We start from the raw sequence: 13,245 nt of genomic DNA on the forward strand, positions 1-13,245 counted from the left end.
TGACCCCATGGAAGGGCTGGTGGGAGCTGGGAGGGTGTATTTGTAACAAACAGGATGGAGTACTGATAAAAGAGGAGGAAAACCAAACACTTTAGAAACAGCCTTTCAGCATTCAGAGAAATTAAGACAGGGGGAAACAATCTGCCCTAAAGGCTGTGAGCAGGACAAACAAAAGCTTGCTTGCAACTCGGGTTCCTGAAAAAGTGCTGAGCGTGGCTCTCAGATGCTGCCCCTCTCCTCTCCTCTCCTTGTATGGGCAGAAGCTGGGCTTCTCCTGTGCCTATATTTAATGTGCAAGAGGAGAGGAAAAAAAGTTCTCCCTCTGTGCCTGTGTTCCACTGGCCTCTCTGCTTGGGAAGCTACAACAGGCATAGAATTGCAGGCTTAAAAACATAAAGACCCCTGCTCACACATGAGCCCTTCCTGGACTCGGAGTGAACGGAACAGGTTTGTGCAACATAACCCTGCTGAGCACAGGAGGCATCTGGGGGCTTCCAGCTGGTGGGAATGGGGGCAGCTCCCCCTCCATGGCAACGGGACTGAGGGGCTCTGAGCTGCCCGTGTGCTGGGGGAGCTGATGGGGACTTGCCTCACACATGTAACTCCTGCAGACAGCGAGGGGGGACCCAGGGCAGGGCTCCCATGGCCCAGGGGCTACACAGCTCCAAAGTCTTTTCCTCAGCAGCAGTTTCTCCCTCAAACATTTCTCCCTCTGCCTTTCCCTAAGCTGGGGAGGAAGATGGATGTTGAAACATTCCCCAAAGGCACCCAGGGATGCATCTCCAGAGCAGCACCAGGGACCTTGGGCTGCACTTTTGTGTGATTTATGATCCCTCCTCGAATGGAAACTCTCCTGGATGCTCCCCAGACTCCCTGGGCCCAGATGGGAACAGCCTGGCACAACCCACACGTGCTCCCAGCCCTCTGTGCTCCCTTGGCTCCTCAAGACTCTGAAAGCCCAGAAGCTTCTGCTCTGGAGAAAAGCAGAACAGAGGGTCACCCCGGGATGGAGACACTCCCATCAGTGGAGACTGATGCCATTTTATTGGTAACTCTTGGAGAGATGAACACTGAAGGATTTGGCTGTGTCAGACGGGGTTTGTACAACAACAGCAATGGGAAACAACAACAACAAACGTCTGTTGCAAACCGACATCTTGGTGCAACCTCAACTTTTGCAAGGTTGTGGGGTGAAGGGCATGAGGAGAGAAGCAAAACCCACTGAGAGCTTCAGGGTCACAAGCTGCCACGAGAGGAGCTTTGTGTCCTCCTGGTGTCACTGGCAGGGGAAGGAGGGATAATGGGAGGGGAGTGGAGCTGTGGCTCAACACCTGGCAACTGGTCAAGTCTTCAAACTCCTTGCAGTATAAATAACAAGTGCTTCAGGTACAAGGCTGGAGTTGCCTGGTTCCCAACCCAGATTTAAGTGCACACAAGCAGGAATAGACCTTTGTTTAAAAAACCCTATATATATATATATATATATATTTGCACACTCACTCACACCCAGTGCACACAGCGGGGTCTGTGCTGCAGCTCTTCTAACTAGAGGTGATGGAATGGGTCCCCAGGAGCTGGTCATCTGGGGCACCACTTCCCCTAAAGCTGCTAAAGATTTAGCTTACTTCTGCAAATATCTGTCCCCAAAAGTGTCCCCACGTGGGGCTGCATCAGCCACTGCTCCTGGAGCTGTGGTTCTTGGGGAATTGCTGCTGGCAGGTGACTGATGCCCACTGAGTGTTTTGCAGAGAACCTCCCTCCCATCTCAGTCCACTCTAAGAGCTCAGGTGTCTCCTGCAAAGACATGGACAGCCTCCAGCTCCTCTCTGGTGTGAAGCAAATGCTGAGCAGAGAACGTGGATGAGCTCAGACCCAAACAGCTGTATTGATGTCAAACCCAGACTGGGTGTAGTCTATGGTATCGTGGACTTTCTTGGTGCCCGTTTGGGGTTTCTCACTACTGCTCTCTGCCTTTGGGCACCTCTCTGCTTTGCTGTGGTGATTCTGGATGTTCCCATGAAGTGGGAAGTAAAATGTCCCCTTGAGTTTGTTGATCTTTTTGGGTCTCTTAGAAATTGTGGGCTGTTTCTCTTCGGGTGGAAGCCAGCCAGGTTTCTCCTTCAGAAGCCTGTCGCGGTCTGGCCGAACGCTCCTCAGGAACTTCTTGAAGATGTTGGCTGTGAGGGAGAACTTCCTGCAGAGCTCCTGGGACCTGCTCATGGACAGCGATTCCTCGCTCTTCTCCCCTTTCTTATCCAGCTCTGGTAGATCCAACCAGTTCCCAACCAAGTCTGCAAAGATGTTATCCCCCAAGACCAGCGGCTGCCGATTCCTGCTCTGGGACATGAGGGAAGACGTCCAGTCGTGGCCATCGTCACAGCCCGGGCACTCCCCACACGCTGGCTGCCCCCCAGCTGGGCACTGCCTCCGGGGCTCAAATGCCCTTGGGTGGGCGAGCTCTGCTCTGCTTGGCGTGGAGGAAGGTCCTTGTGGGTAACAAACGTCCTCCCCACAGAGGCTCCTGAAGGAAGATGGGGTGTCTCTAAGGTGGGTGCCCTCCAGGAGAGCAGCAGGATGGGGCAGAGCCCCTGGATGTGGCACAGCACAGGGCAGGGACGTGGGGCTGAGCTCCTGCACCACCACCTCCCCCTGCAGCCGCTCAGCCCGTTGAGCCTTGGGCACATCTCTGCTGCTGCTGTGGCAGCACTGGGGCTGCTCCAGGCCAGAAATGGCACCTCGGCTCCCGGAGATGTCCAACTGCTCCAAAGCTGTCTGGACCTGGAGGAGTTTCAGCTCCTGCAGTGCACCCATCATGCAGTTCATCTGCTCGTGCAGCCCGTCTCCAACCTCCTTCATGGATAGCTGTGGGGGGAAGGAAGCAGACACTGGGTCAGTGTCACAGAACCCCTGACTGGTGGGGTTGGAAGGGCCCTGCAGAGCTCACCCAGCCCCTGCTAAAGCAGGTTCCCCTTGATCAGGGGGCACAGGAACGTGTCCAGGTGGGTTTGGAAGCTTCCACACCCTCCCTGGGCAGCCTGGGCCAAGGCTCCCTCACCTCAGCACCAAAGAACTTTCTCCTTGTGGAACTTCTGTTCCAAGTTTTGCCCATTACCCCTTGTCCTGTCACTGGCCACCCCAGATAAAACTGTCCCCATCCTCTCAGCACCTGCCCTTTAGGTTTTGATCAGCATTGATGAGATTCCCCCCTCAGCCTCCTCTTCTCCAGGTCCTTCCTTGTGTCCTCTGGAGCAAGCAAAGAAGTTTTGACCCCTGGGCAGGGCTTTCTGGGCTGAGCATCAGCTCTTTGCATTTTAGCTGCATCCAACCTGTACTACACCCCCTTCAGGGCACAGCAGTTGGATTTCTCTTACATTTTCCTAGGAGTTTCCCTCTAGGACTAAAAGCTGACATGAGGAGTGGATGTTTTTTTAACCTGAGAACAAATATAGTTTGAGTTTCCATTAATTGCTTGGCAGAAGCCCAAGGTGCAGAACTATGAATGGGTTTGAGCATATTCCTCTGCTTTTGTGCCCTGTAACTAACCAAAAGCAGGAGTGAGGATGATGAACAGAAGGGCTTTCCATGGAGAACCTTGTTTCTATACCTAAAGTGCTAAAACAAATGAAAAATAAACCCTAATCACACTGTTACTATAGAATGTGTCTTCAGAGCTGAATGCCCCCATTACAGACACTTCTCACAATCAAAGGCATTTCAAGGTTACTTGGCATTTTGGACCAAACAACCAACAGACTCTCAAATGACTCCCATCAAAGCAGCAGTCTCTCTCATTCCCGAGGCAGGGCCTTCAGCAGCAGTTCTGCTTTATCCCTGAACCTTGCTATTAAGATTTAAGTGTCTATACTGGACTTAAGCAAGTTATTTTCCAGAGCTTCTGGACTCCCCCCTCCCCCTGCCTCTTCTCCTGTGCTCTGTTGCTTTCCCCCTCTCATGTAGGATCTGGATCATATTCCCCAAGTGGCATTATAAAACAAATGGGCTCTACTTTCCAACAGCTGCCACCTCTTCTATTTTTTTAAAGCAAGGAGGGGGAGTGGGGAAGGAGAAGGAGAGAAGAGGAACAGCAGGGGATGGCAGGGCTGGAGCTGCAGACATGTCACAGCGATGTAAGGTGGCTTGCAGAAGAGATTACCGCTGTCTAGGAAAAGCTTCAGCCTACGCTGTCATGAACAGTTTAGAAGGCTCCTCATTTTTTGTACAGCAATAGACCTCAAGCTCAGGGGGAAGAGAGACAAATGCATCTTAAGTTCAGCTCTACATTACCATCTCCTTCATTTCAACAAAGTCCAGCTGCTTGTTCTGTTTCTGTACGTGGATCTGACCAGGAGCAGCCACCAAACAACCGGATCCTCTGTAATAGTCTAAGTAGAAAGCTCCTCAACAGTTTCTGACCACAAACCTCCACTTCAAAACCCAGAACCTACAACTGGCCAGCAGGTTACCATGACTTTTTTTCAGAGCTTCACTCCCAAGACACTTATTTATCACCCTGCAAGAGCCACCCGAGGAGCGAAGACACAGAAAACCTGCGCTTAGCTTCCTGATTACACAGCAAGTATCTAATGCTTTGCCATCAGCAAATCCCCCTCTGCAGCCCTGCGAGAACACCCAGTTACAGCCTCACCGAGCCCCCAGGCTCGCCCTCCAAAGCCTGGGCCATATGTTCTCCGAGCCTCAGACAGAACTATCACCTTACCTCTCCAGATTTGCTGCAATGCTGCTCCTCCTAACCTTTCTCGCCTTATTAATGGAAGTCTGTGTTATCTGGGGCTTTGTAAAAAGCTGGATTTGGAGCCAGCCTGGCCCCTCATTGGCCACTTCCCACCAAATCCCCTGCCTGGTGCAGGGCTGTAATCGGCCCGTGGGGAGTGACGAGGGACCCGGGTAATGACGGGCTCATCAACCCCTCGGCATCTGCCTGGCGGCTCCGCTCTTCACCTCATTGATTCAATTAACTCCCCGTGATGGGTGGTATGTTACAAGGCCTGCCTCAGCCAGCCAGGCTCTAATCAGCATTAACATTTCATAGGCAGCATTTATCCTCAGTGTGGTCGTTTCTCACAGGCAGATCCTGTCGCTCCCCGACAAGAAAAGACCCGAGCGCCAAAAGCTCAGGCTCCAGCGCTTCTCCTGAACAAACAAGCTGGTTCTGCCAAAGCTGGCACCAGCCTGGGGAGCCTGAGCCACTGGAGGAGGAGTGGAGATGTTTTCATCTGTGGAAATACTTTCCCATAAATGACTCTGAGATTTGGACCCTTCTGCCCTGTGCCAAGGGCTGGGCTGAGCCGTTCCCCTCGCAGCAGAGGGGGAGAAGTGGGTGCTTTTGGGACAATGGAACACAAAAAGTTCCACTTAAACACAAGGAGAAAGTCCTTTGGTGCTGAGGGGAGGGAGCCCTGGCCCAGGCTGCCCAGGGAGGGTGTGGAGGCTCCTTCTCAGGAGGTTTCCAACCCCACCTGGACACGTTCCTGTGCCCCCTGAGCCAGGGGAAGCTGCTGTAGCAGGGGGTTGGGCTGGATGAGCTCTGCAGGGCCCTTCCAACCCACCCCGTTCCATGGTTCTATGATTCTGTTGAGTTTCAGCCACTTGCTTTGGGGTGGGATGAATCCTGTCCTCTGCATTCACCCCCAGTGTCCCTTGGGCAATGTGAATCCCACCATCAGCAAGAGAGTTTTAAAGATCCTGAGGCTTTTCACTCTGCTTGCAAACGCTGCTAAAACTTTGGGTTGTGCAAGTTAAAGCAAACAACCTCTCCTGCTTTATCTTTTGCTCCTCCTGGTTGGTATCTTTTCAGTCTCTTGCAGAACTGAAGAGTGAATGAAACCCAGCCCAAAGTGAAGTCACTGAGTGGTGACCAAGCAGTCTGCAAGGGCTTGGATTTCATCCACTAGTAATTACCCTGCTGTAATTAAGAGTACTCATCTTGGAGAGGAAACTCTGGAGAAAGAAAGGTTTCTTCTCCTGTCTCTATCAGCCACTCTTTCCTCTTTGCCAAGATCTCTGCTCTCCCAAGCTCAGACTGACTTTTTTGAAGCTCTTCAGAATAGAAACAGAGAGACCACCACCTTGGCAAAGGTTCGAGATGGAACTACCTGGGCTGCCAGAGGAAAAACTGCCTCCATGAGTAATGCAGCAGATTGGGCTGGAAATCAAACAGATGCTGTTTGACTGCAAGGTGATGGGAACTCAAGGCTGAAGGAACAAGGCTTGTAGCCTCTCTGGCTCTGTGCTCACACACTTCACGTAGAAGGAAATGGAACTTGTGAGGAACTGAAAGTGCAATTCCAAACAGAGCGTGAATGTGACACAAAACCCCAGAGAGCCTTCATTTGGCATGGAGAGAGACCCTGACTGTACTTGCAGGGGTTATGCAAGTGACATTATGTAAGCTGGTCACCACGGGGCATCAGGAGATGTTCTGTCTTGTGCATGTTTGAGAGCTGTAAATCCCAAAGCCGATGTCGAATCAGCCCCACACTCAGTTGAGCTGCAGAGGAGAGTGCAGGGGAAACCAGCATTTGCTACAGCACTTGAGGTCTGGCACAGACCTTGCTCATCACCATCCTCCCTTCTTGCACCAGCTGATCTCAAGGTGCACAAATATGTCATCATTTCAAGGGACTCAGGGTGTCTAATGTGAGGCTCTTTGTGCTTTAGTACAAGCAGCTGTTGGGCACCTTTGCTTCCAGGAAAAGCCAACTCAGAACTAGGACAACTCGCAGATGCTCACGCTTATCTCTGTAAAACAGCTTAAAATCCGATACCCCAGGATACATCTCATCAGGATTTCTGAAACTTCTGCAGCCCCTGAACAATTTCTTGCAGAGGTTTCAGTGCAATTCTGCACAAGCCAACACAGATGCCTCTTATAGCCAGGCAAGCACAGCAGGGCTGAGCACAGCGTGTTCCGCCTCAGCAGCTGAGATTCAGTGTGTGATGTGAAATGTTCCTCCCCAGCAGTAAGGTACTGCCTCCACACCAACCCTCCTGTGAAGGGATGAACAAGCTCTGGCTAAATGCTTCTCCAAAGCAAAGCTTGCTTCACCTACAGCCACCTTGGACACTGACAACCAAAGTGTGACACTCAAAAGCTTTCTGAGCACTTTTCATCAAGGAAGATTCGAGGTGAGGTGGGGAATAAGCCCAGCAAACACTGAGCACCTTGCAAAACTGACACAAGAGTTCAAATATGGAGGGGTTTTACACTGGAAATCTATCACTGAGGCATCAGTCACTTGGTAAGCCATGACTTTCCAACGATTTCCTCCAAGTCCTTATTCCCAGAACTACAACCACAATTGGTTTGCACAGTTTATAAATCAATGATCTCCCACCACTGATTAACACAGCAGGAGTGGGGCTGCCCCCGAGGAACAGCCTCAGCAGTTACTGCAATTTCATCACATTCCAAACCAAATACCCACAGTGGACAAATAAGGGAGATTTCACTTGTCACTCCTCAATTCACAGGGAAATAAGTAACTTTTTAAACCCACTTTGGGAGCCAATGTTTTCCCATTAGCATCTCCACTGAATTCTCAAGCTTCAGTTCCCATCACAGCCCTGAGCTGCAGCTGTATCCCCAGCCCATCCACTCAGTCCTGCCTGGCACTGCAGCAGCTTTGGGATGCTGACAGGAGAAAAGGAAAAACCAGCTACCACACCACAGCTTTCAGCTGAGCCCAGAGAACTGAGGAGAAGATCTGAGTGTGTTTGTTGTAATGAGGAGGAAGACAGATGTCCAGCTCTTAGGTAAAAGCAATGCAAAGAGAGGAAGTTATTGCTAAGAGGACAGGAAAGAACAAATGGCAAATAGCAGTTCTTAATAATAGTGCTGATAGTCAACAGATCCAGCAACAAACAATTGGTATTTAAAGAGGGTGACATAATAGAGGCCAAAATTACTTTAGAAGTGCTGAGCTGATCATATTGTTTCTGTGTTTTCCTTTGGGTCATTAACTAGATTAATCTTCAACAAGGCTGCAGTTGTGGTGGGGCAGAACTCAGGGCTCACAGAGAGCTTCCTCCCAGCTTGGTGTTCCACCTTTCTTCTCCTTCCCTTACTGGATGCCAAGGGCCTGCAATCTTCTTTTTGTCCCAGCACTTTATCACAGGAATTTCAAGTCTCTTTTATTTATCTCTCCTCTTTCCAGAGTATTTTAGGTGTAAATGAGGATGTTCACTGCCAGCTCACAATTCATCTGACAGAGGAAGGATGCTGAAACCTTACCAAAAGTGGGTTTTTTTCCCCAGTGGTTTAAATAGCTCTTAAACAGATGTTAACCATGAAAGACATGGTTCACATCACTCAATTAACCATCTTCCTTACTCAATTGCCTTCCTTTCCTTTGCAATTACATTGTTCTGTGCTTCCCAATCACACTTGCTGGGTTGAAACACAGATTAGAAAATCAATTCACTACAACCAGGAAATATAACAGACCAGAAAGGACTCCAGCCTTCAGACTTTCACTCACAACCCAGGGACAAGAGAGACCACAAACCTCAATGTACAGCCTGACCACTGAAGACTGTGGTTAAAAGCAGTGGTCTGCTTCACTGGGGCTTTGAATACCTGCAGCTGGGAGTCTAAAAGAATCCCCCATCATTTTTAGGAGTCTTCTCTGGAAATAAGGAGCCCATGATGGCTTTTTCTGCCCCCAGATTGGATGTGACAGGACATCCACTGTCAAGTTACTCCTTTGCACCTGCCCTTCAGGCAACACCAAGGAATGGGATTCTGCAATAACCACCCCAGTTTCTGAGGCCGTGGGCAGCAGCAGTGGGCAATGCCACCCTTAAAGGGACACAAATGGAGCTGCATGTTTCCACCTGTTGGAGCTGTGAGCAGTGACGTTAGCCCTGGGGGTCTGTCATTTGTGCCTCACTCTGCTGCAAATCACAAGAGCTGCTCCTGCAGAAATAGCAGCGATGAAAACCCAGCAGACTCCTTTTGGAGCGTGACACAGTTATGGGAATAGGCCTCAGTGTGAGACACAGAGTAAAAATAATTGGCTGTATTTTTCACTCAGACCAAATGTTCCATTCCTGCAAGATATTCATAGCAAGAAACGCTGTCTGCCAGGACATAAGTTAATGTAAGAAGGGAGTCAGACTCTATCAAACTCCATAATGTGCAGCATGTATGATGAATGTGCAGCGAGAACATTCACAAGTTCAAGTCAGAGTGGTGGGGCTTTGTTTGAAATACCCGCTTTAATACTTTTCCTCCTGGATGCCTCAAGAAAGACAAAAACATGCAAAGTAAAGTTACAGCCATGGCTAATTTGACTGAGACCCCCTCACCCACTCCAGCCATGGTGCAAAAGGAAGAGGAATCTGCCTCATGAACTCATCAGTCCCTAGCTAGATACTGAGAGAGTGATTCTTCTTGCAGAAGAGCCTTGAAAGCCCAGGCCCATGGTACAGCCGCTGATGTTTGTGTGTATAAATGGCAGCAATCCCCGTGGCGGGGAGCTGAGGGAGGTGATGCCATCTGCAGCGGGAGAGACGGAAATGAAACTCCTCTCTGCTAATCCCTGAGCAAGACAATTCTTGTTAAATCTGATCTTTCAGCTGAGATAACATTCTGTGACTCGGCAAGCAGACGTGGTTCTGTGCCTCTGGATGATGTTTGCAGACGCCGAATGCAGACGATAAAGTCAAGAGGACTTGTAGGATTGGGGTTAATTGCATTAATGGAAGATTCACAAGCTCTGTGGCACATTCCATAACTGCCATACAAAGGACAGATGACAGGAGGAGTGGAGAAGCACAACTTATTCCACACCAGGCCTACAAACCAGCACTGCACATTCTCACAAACCACACTGTCCATGAGGCTCCGTGGGCTTTCCAAAGGAGGTGAACAAGCAACATCTTCTGTATTTTCTATATAGAGTGAGGTGCTGAGAGCGGGCACAGCCCATCCAAAACAGCTCCACAGGCTGATGTCAGCACCAGGACAAGGACCTCACTTTGGCAACTGTTCCTCAAGCAGAGCTGGTCCTGACCCCAGGCCCAGCCAGGATGAATGGCTGTGTCAGCTGAGGCTCTCCTGGCTGTGGAAGCTTCTGAACGAATTCCAGTCAAAGGGACACCACACATGCCAGAGACTATCAGCTTACAATGGAAAACATGCAATTGGAGTAGGAGATCTCTCATTGACAGAAATGATCAGATTCATCCTTGGGAGCCAGGGCAGAGCTTTCCCAGAGGGAAAGCAAGGAGCGGGGTGAGCACACCCAGCCCCACGCTCGTCTGGCAAAGCACAGTGTGATCTCAGTGCATAAGCTGTGTGTGGAAACACTGGGGCACACCAGCAGGAGATTATTTCCATACCTTTCTAATACACAAAGCAGGAGAAAGAAAAATCAGAGCTGGGATCCTCAATCCCACACTGGTGGGGGACAGAGTTGCATTGGAAGATAACCTTTCCTTGGGAACCGGGAGCTGTGCCAACACCCACTTGGAATCCCCTCCCCAAAACCAGCCAAAGGGTGGTATACAGTGAGACAAACTGAACTTCTGCTAATCAAGCAGCCTCTGACTCTGATGTCACACTGATGAGCCTCAGCAAGCCTGGCTCCTCAAACAGGGCACTCTTGCAGGACACCCCTGTGGCACCCAGCCCTGCCCCCTCCCCAGCAGAGCTGCTCCTTGGAGCTAACGCAAACCACTGCGGTTCTGAACTCGCAGCAATGCCCTGGAACCGGACTCAGGTTCAGCTGCACACAGGGTGGCTCATTGTCTCAATCTGGCTGAGTCTTTCCCACCATTCCTCCCGCATGATTCTTGGTTCTGGTGCATTTAATGTCTGGAGGCATGACCTGCCCAGTAATGAAGAAAGTGGTAAAGAAGCAGGGTCAAGAGGTTCAGTTCCCACTCACCATTCAATGCAGATGGTCCCAGCTGTCTGTCTCTCTGCTTGCTGGTCTTTAAAGGAACATTAATCTATTTTAATTCCAGGCTATCTTGAGAGTATTGATTTTTAAAAGCTGTAATTGCTCAGGATATCATTTATGGTTATTTTAATTAATGCAGTCCCCCTGCCCTCACCAAATGCAATCTGCAGCTGACTGAAGTTGCTGATGAAAGGAATTGTTTTTGTGCTGTAAGGCTGAGGGTCTCTCCAGCTGTCAGCCAGGGGGGCTGTGCTGGCACATGGGCTCACTACAGCTCTGAGGCTGAGCTCTGAGAACTGCTGCTCAAAGTTGAGTAACAAAAAATTAGGGGGGTGGGAAAGGGAAAGAATGTTGATTAGTAAAACCCAAACATAGGAAGATCTAGGCTACTTTCAGTTAAGTCACAGTAGTCCTACTGAAGGTGACAACTGCCCCTTCCCAGTTTTTTAAGCCAAGCATATACATAAAGCTTTGCCTGCCTAAAGTCTTGGTTTCTTAATATAATAGAAATTGTTGCATTTTTACAACAATTAAAAGAAAAAAAATCTATCACTGCATTATAGCAAGAGTGTGAACACAACCAGAATGTTCTTGTTTTAAGTATTTCTTGGTTTTGACGTGAAGGGTGAAGGATCTGCCTGCCTTGAGAATTCTGATGCTTCAGAAGTTAGTTGTGCAACACAGGCATGGTTTAGATTCACAAGTAAAGGTGCAATGTTTAGGCTTCTATAAAAAGTGCTGCTCAGATAGTGAAACTGATTGGTTTAGATCTGGGAACCCTATTCTCTTTGGAAAGTTAACTTTTATTTTACCCATCTAACCTCCCAACTTGTTCAGGTTTTAAAGATCTTCCAGGTTCTAAGGTACACATCCTGGTGTACAGTTTGCATTTTGTTCCTCACACCCACTGTACTGTACACCAGTGACTCTCACTCTCCTTTGTTTTAGTTTGTCATCCAGCTCCTCTGTTTGCCAGGGAAATGTTGGTAACAGAGCAGGTTAAATGCCATTGATTGCTGCTGCGTTTATCCTGTGGGGGCTGCTGCCCAAGCCCGTTTAACATGACACATCCAACCTCCCTGAGCACAGCTACCTCCAGCCCAGCACTGAGATCCTGATCCTGCCCTGGGCACAGTTGTAACTTTGTCTGTCTTGGTATCGCCTCAAACAGCGTCGCTTACATGCAAAACCTTTCCTGTGCTGCAGCAGGACAGCAATGCTGTATATCAGCCCGTTTTGTAAAACTCCAGTTAGTGCAAACATCGTATCAAATGATCCCACGTCGGGAAGCTTTTGTGCATTCAGAAACTTCACCCACCCGGTGCTGCTCTGCCTTGTCTTCCCCTTTTGTTCTCGTTATCTGAACACGGCACTGCTCCCCAGCCAGACCCGCTCAGCACGGGCACCCGTTTTTGGAAAGTATCAGCTCTTCCTGCTAATCCACCCCTAGCAAGCCCCGGTGTACCAACAATACCTTCGGGCTTGCAGACAAGCCCCAGCAAGTTCAGGGGGTGAGGTTACCGTCTGAATGGGAGTGGGAGGAGGGAGAAACCAGGGTTAATTTATGACAAAGGGTCTCCTATTAAAGAAGTGTTTTTCCGAGGGTATTGGAGGTGGCAAGCGCACGCTCTTTTTACATCTCTTAGATTTGTGTAAACTTATTCTTACGAGAGATTCCAGTAAAGGTTTCTTTGGTTTCTGACCTTTGCCTGCATCTCTTCCCTACCGCCCCCGCCTGCCCCCGGAGCCCCCCTGACCCGCGTTACCCCGCAGCCCAAGGCACCGGCGCTACCCGAACGGCCGGCGCTGGGAGACCGGGACCCGCCGCCCGCTCCCTGCGGTGCGCAGCGGGAAGCAGCCGGCGGAGAGACCCCCGACAGCCCCGTCCGGGTCCTGCCCCGTCCCTCCCGCCCGCCGCCGCCGTCTCGCGGGCTGTTCCCCCCGCCCGACAAAGGGCCGACCCCGCTGCGCTGGGGCTCCGCGCAGCCACCGCCGCCGCGCAAGCCCCGGGGCGAGGAGACCCCCGCCCGTCCCTTACCAGCTCCTGGCGCAGCCGGCGCAGGTGGTGGTCCATGGCCCGGCTCAGCGCGGCCCCGCCATGCGAACGCTCCGCCCGCGCACACACCCGCGGAGCGGGGCCGGGCGGGGGGGGGTCGCGGCCGGGGGGCGGCACCGGGGGGCAGAGCCCGGGGTAGAGCCCGGCCCGCGGTGCCGCTGCCGGGAGGCTCGTCCCGAGCCCGGGTGCGGCCGGAGGAGCGGCTGCGGAGCCGTTTCTCGGAGCGGCGGGGCGCGGGAGGGGAGGGGGGGGCCGCCTCATGCC

At 51.0% G+C, this 13,245-nt stretch overlaps 1 protein-coding gene across 1 annotated transcript; it reads right to left on the minus strand.

Moving 5' to 3' along the window:
* Positions 1 to 1,076: 1,076 nt before the first annotated feature.
* On the minus strand, positions 1,077 to 13,026 carry INKA2 (inka box actin regulator 2). The gene is made up of 2 exons (XM_062013728.1): positions 12,964 to 13,026; positions 1,077 to 2,862 (listed from the first exon to the last, which is right to left on the minus strand). The coding sequence occupies exons 1-2, from the start codon at positions 12,997 to 12,999 to the stop codon at positions 1,867 to 1,869; spliced, it is 1,032 nt and encodes a 343-aa protein (XP_061869712.1). The 5' UTR covers positions 13,000 to 13,026; the 3' UTR covers positions 1,077 to 1,866.
* Positions 13,027 to 13,245: the final 219 nt, after the last annotated feature.

This window comes from Colius striatus, chromosome 22 (assembly GCF_028858725.1).
Source record: "Colius striatus isolate bColStr4 chromosome 22, bColStr4.1.hap1, whole genome shotgun sequence".
NCBI lineage: Eukaryota > Metazoa > Chordata > Aves > Coliiformes > Coliidae > Colius > Colius striatus.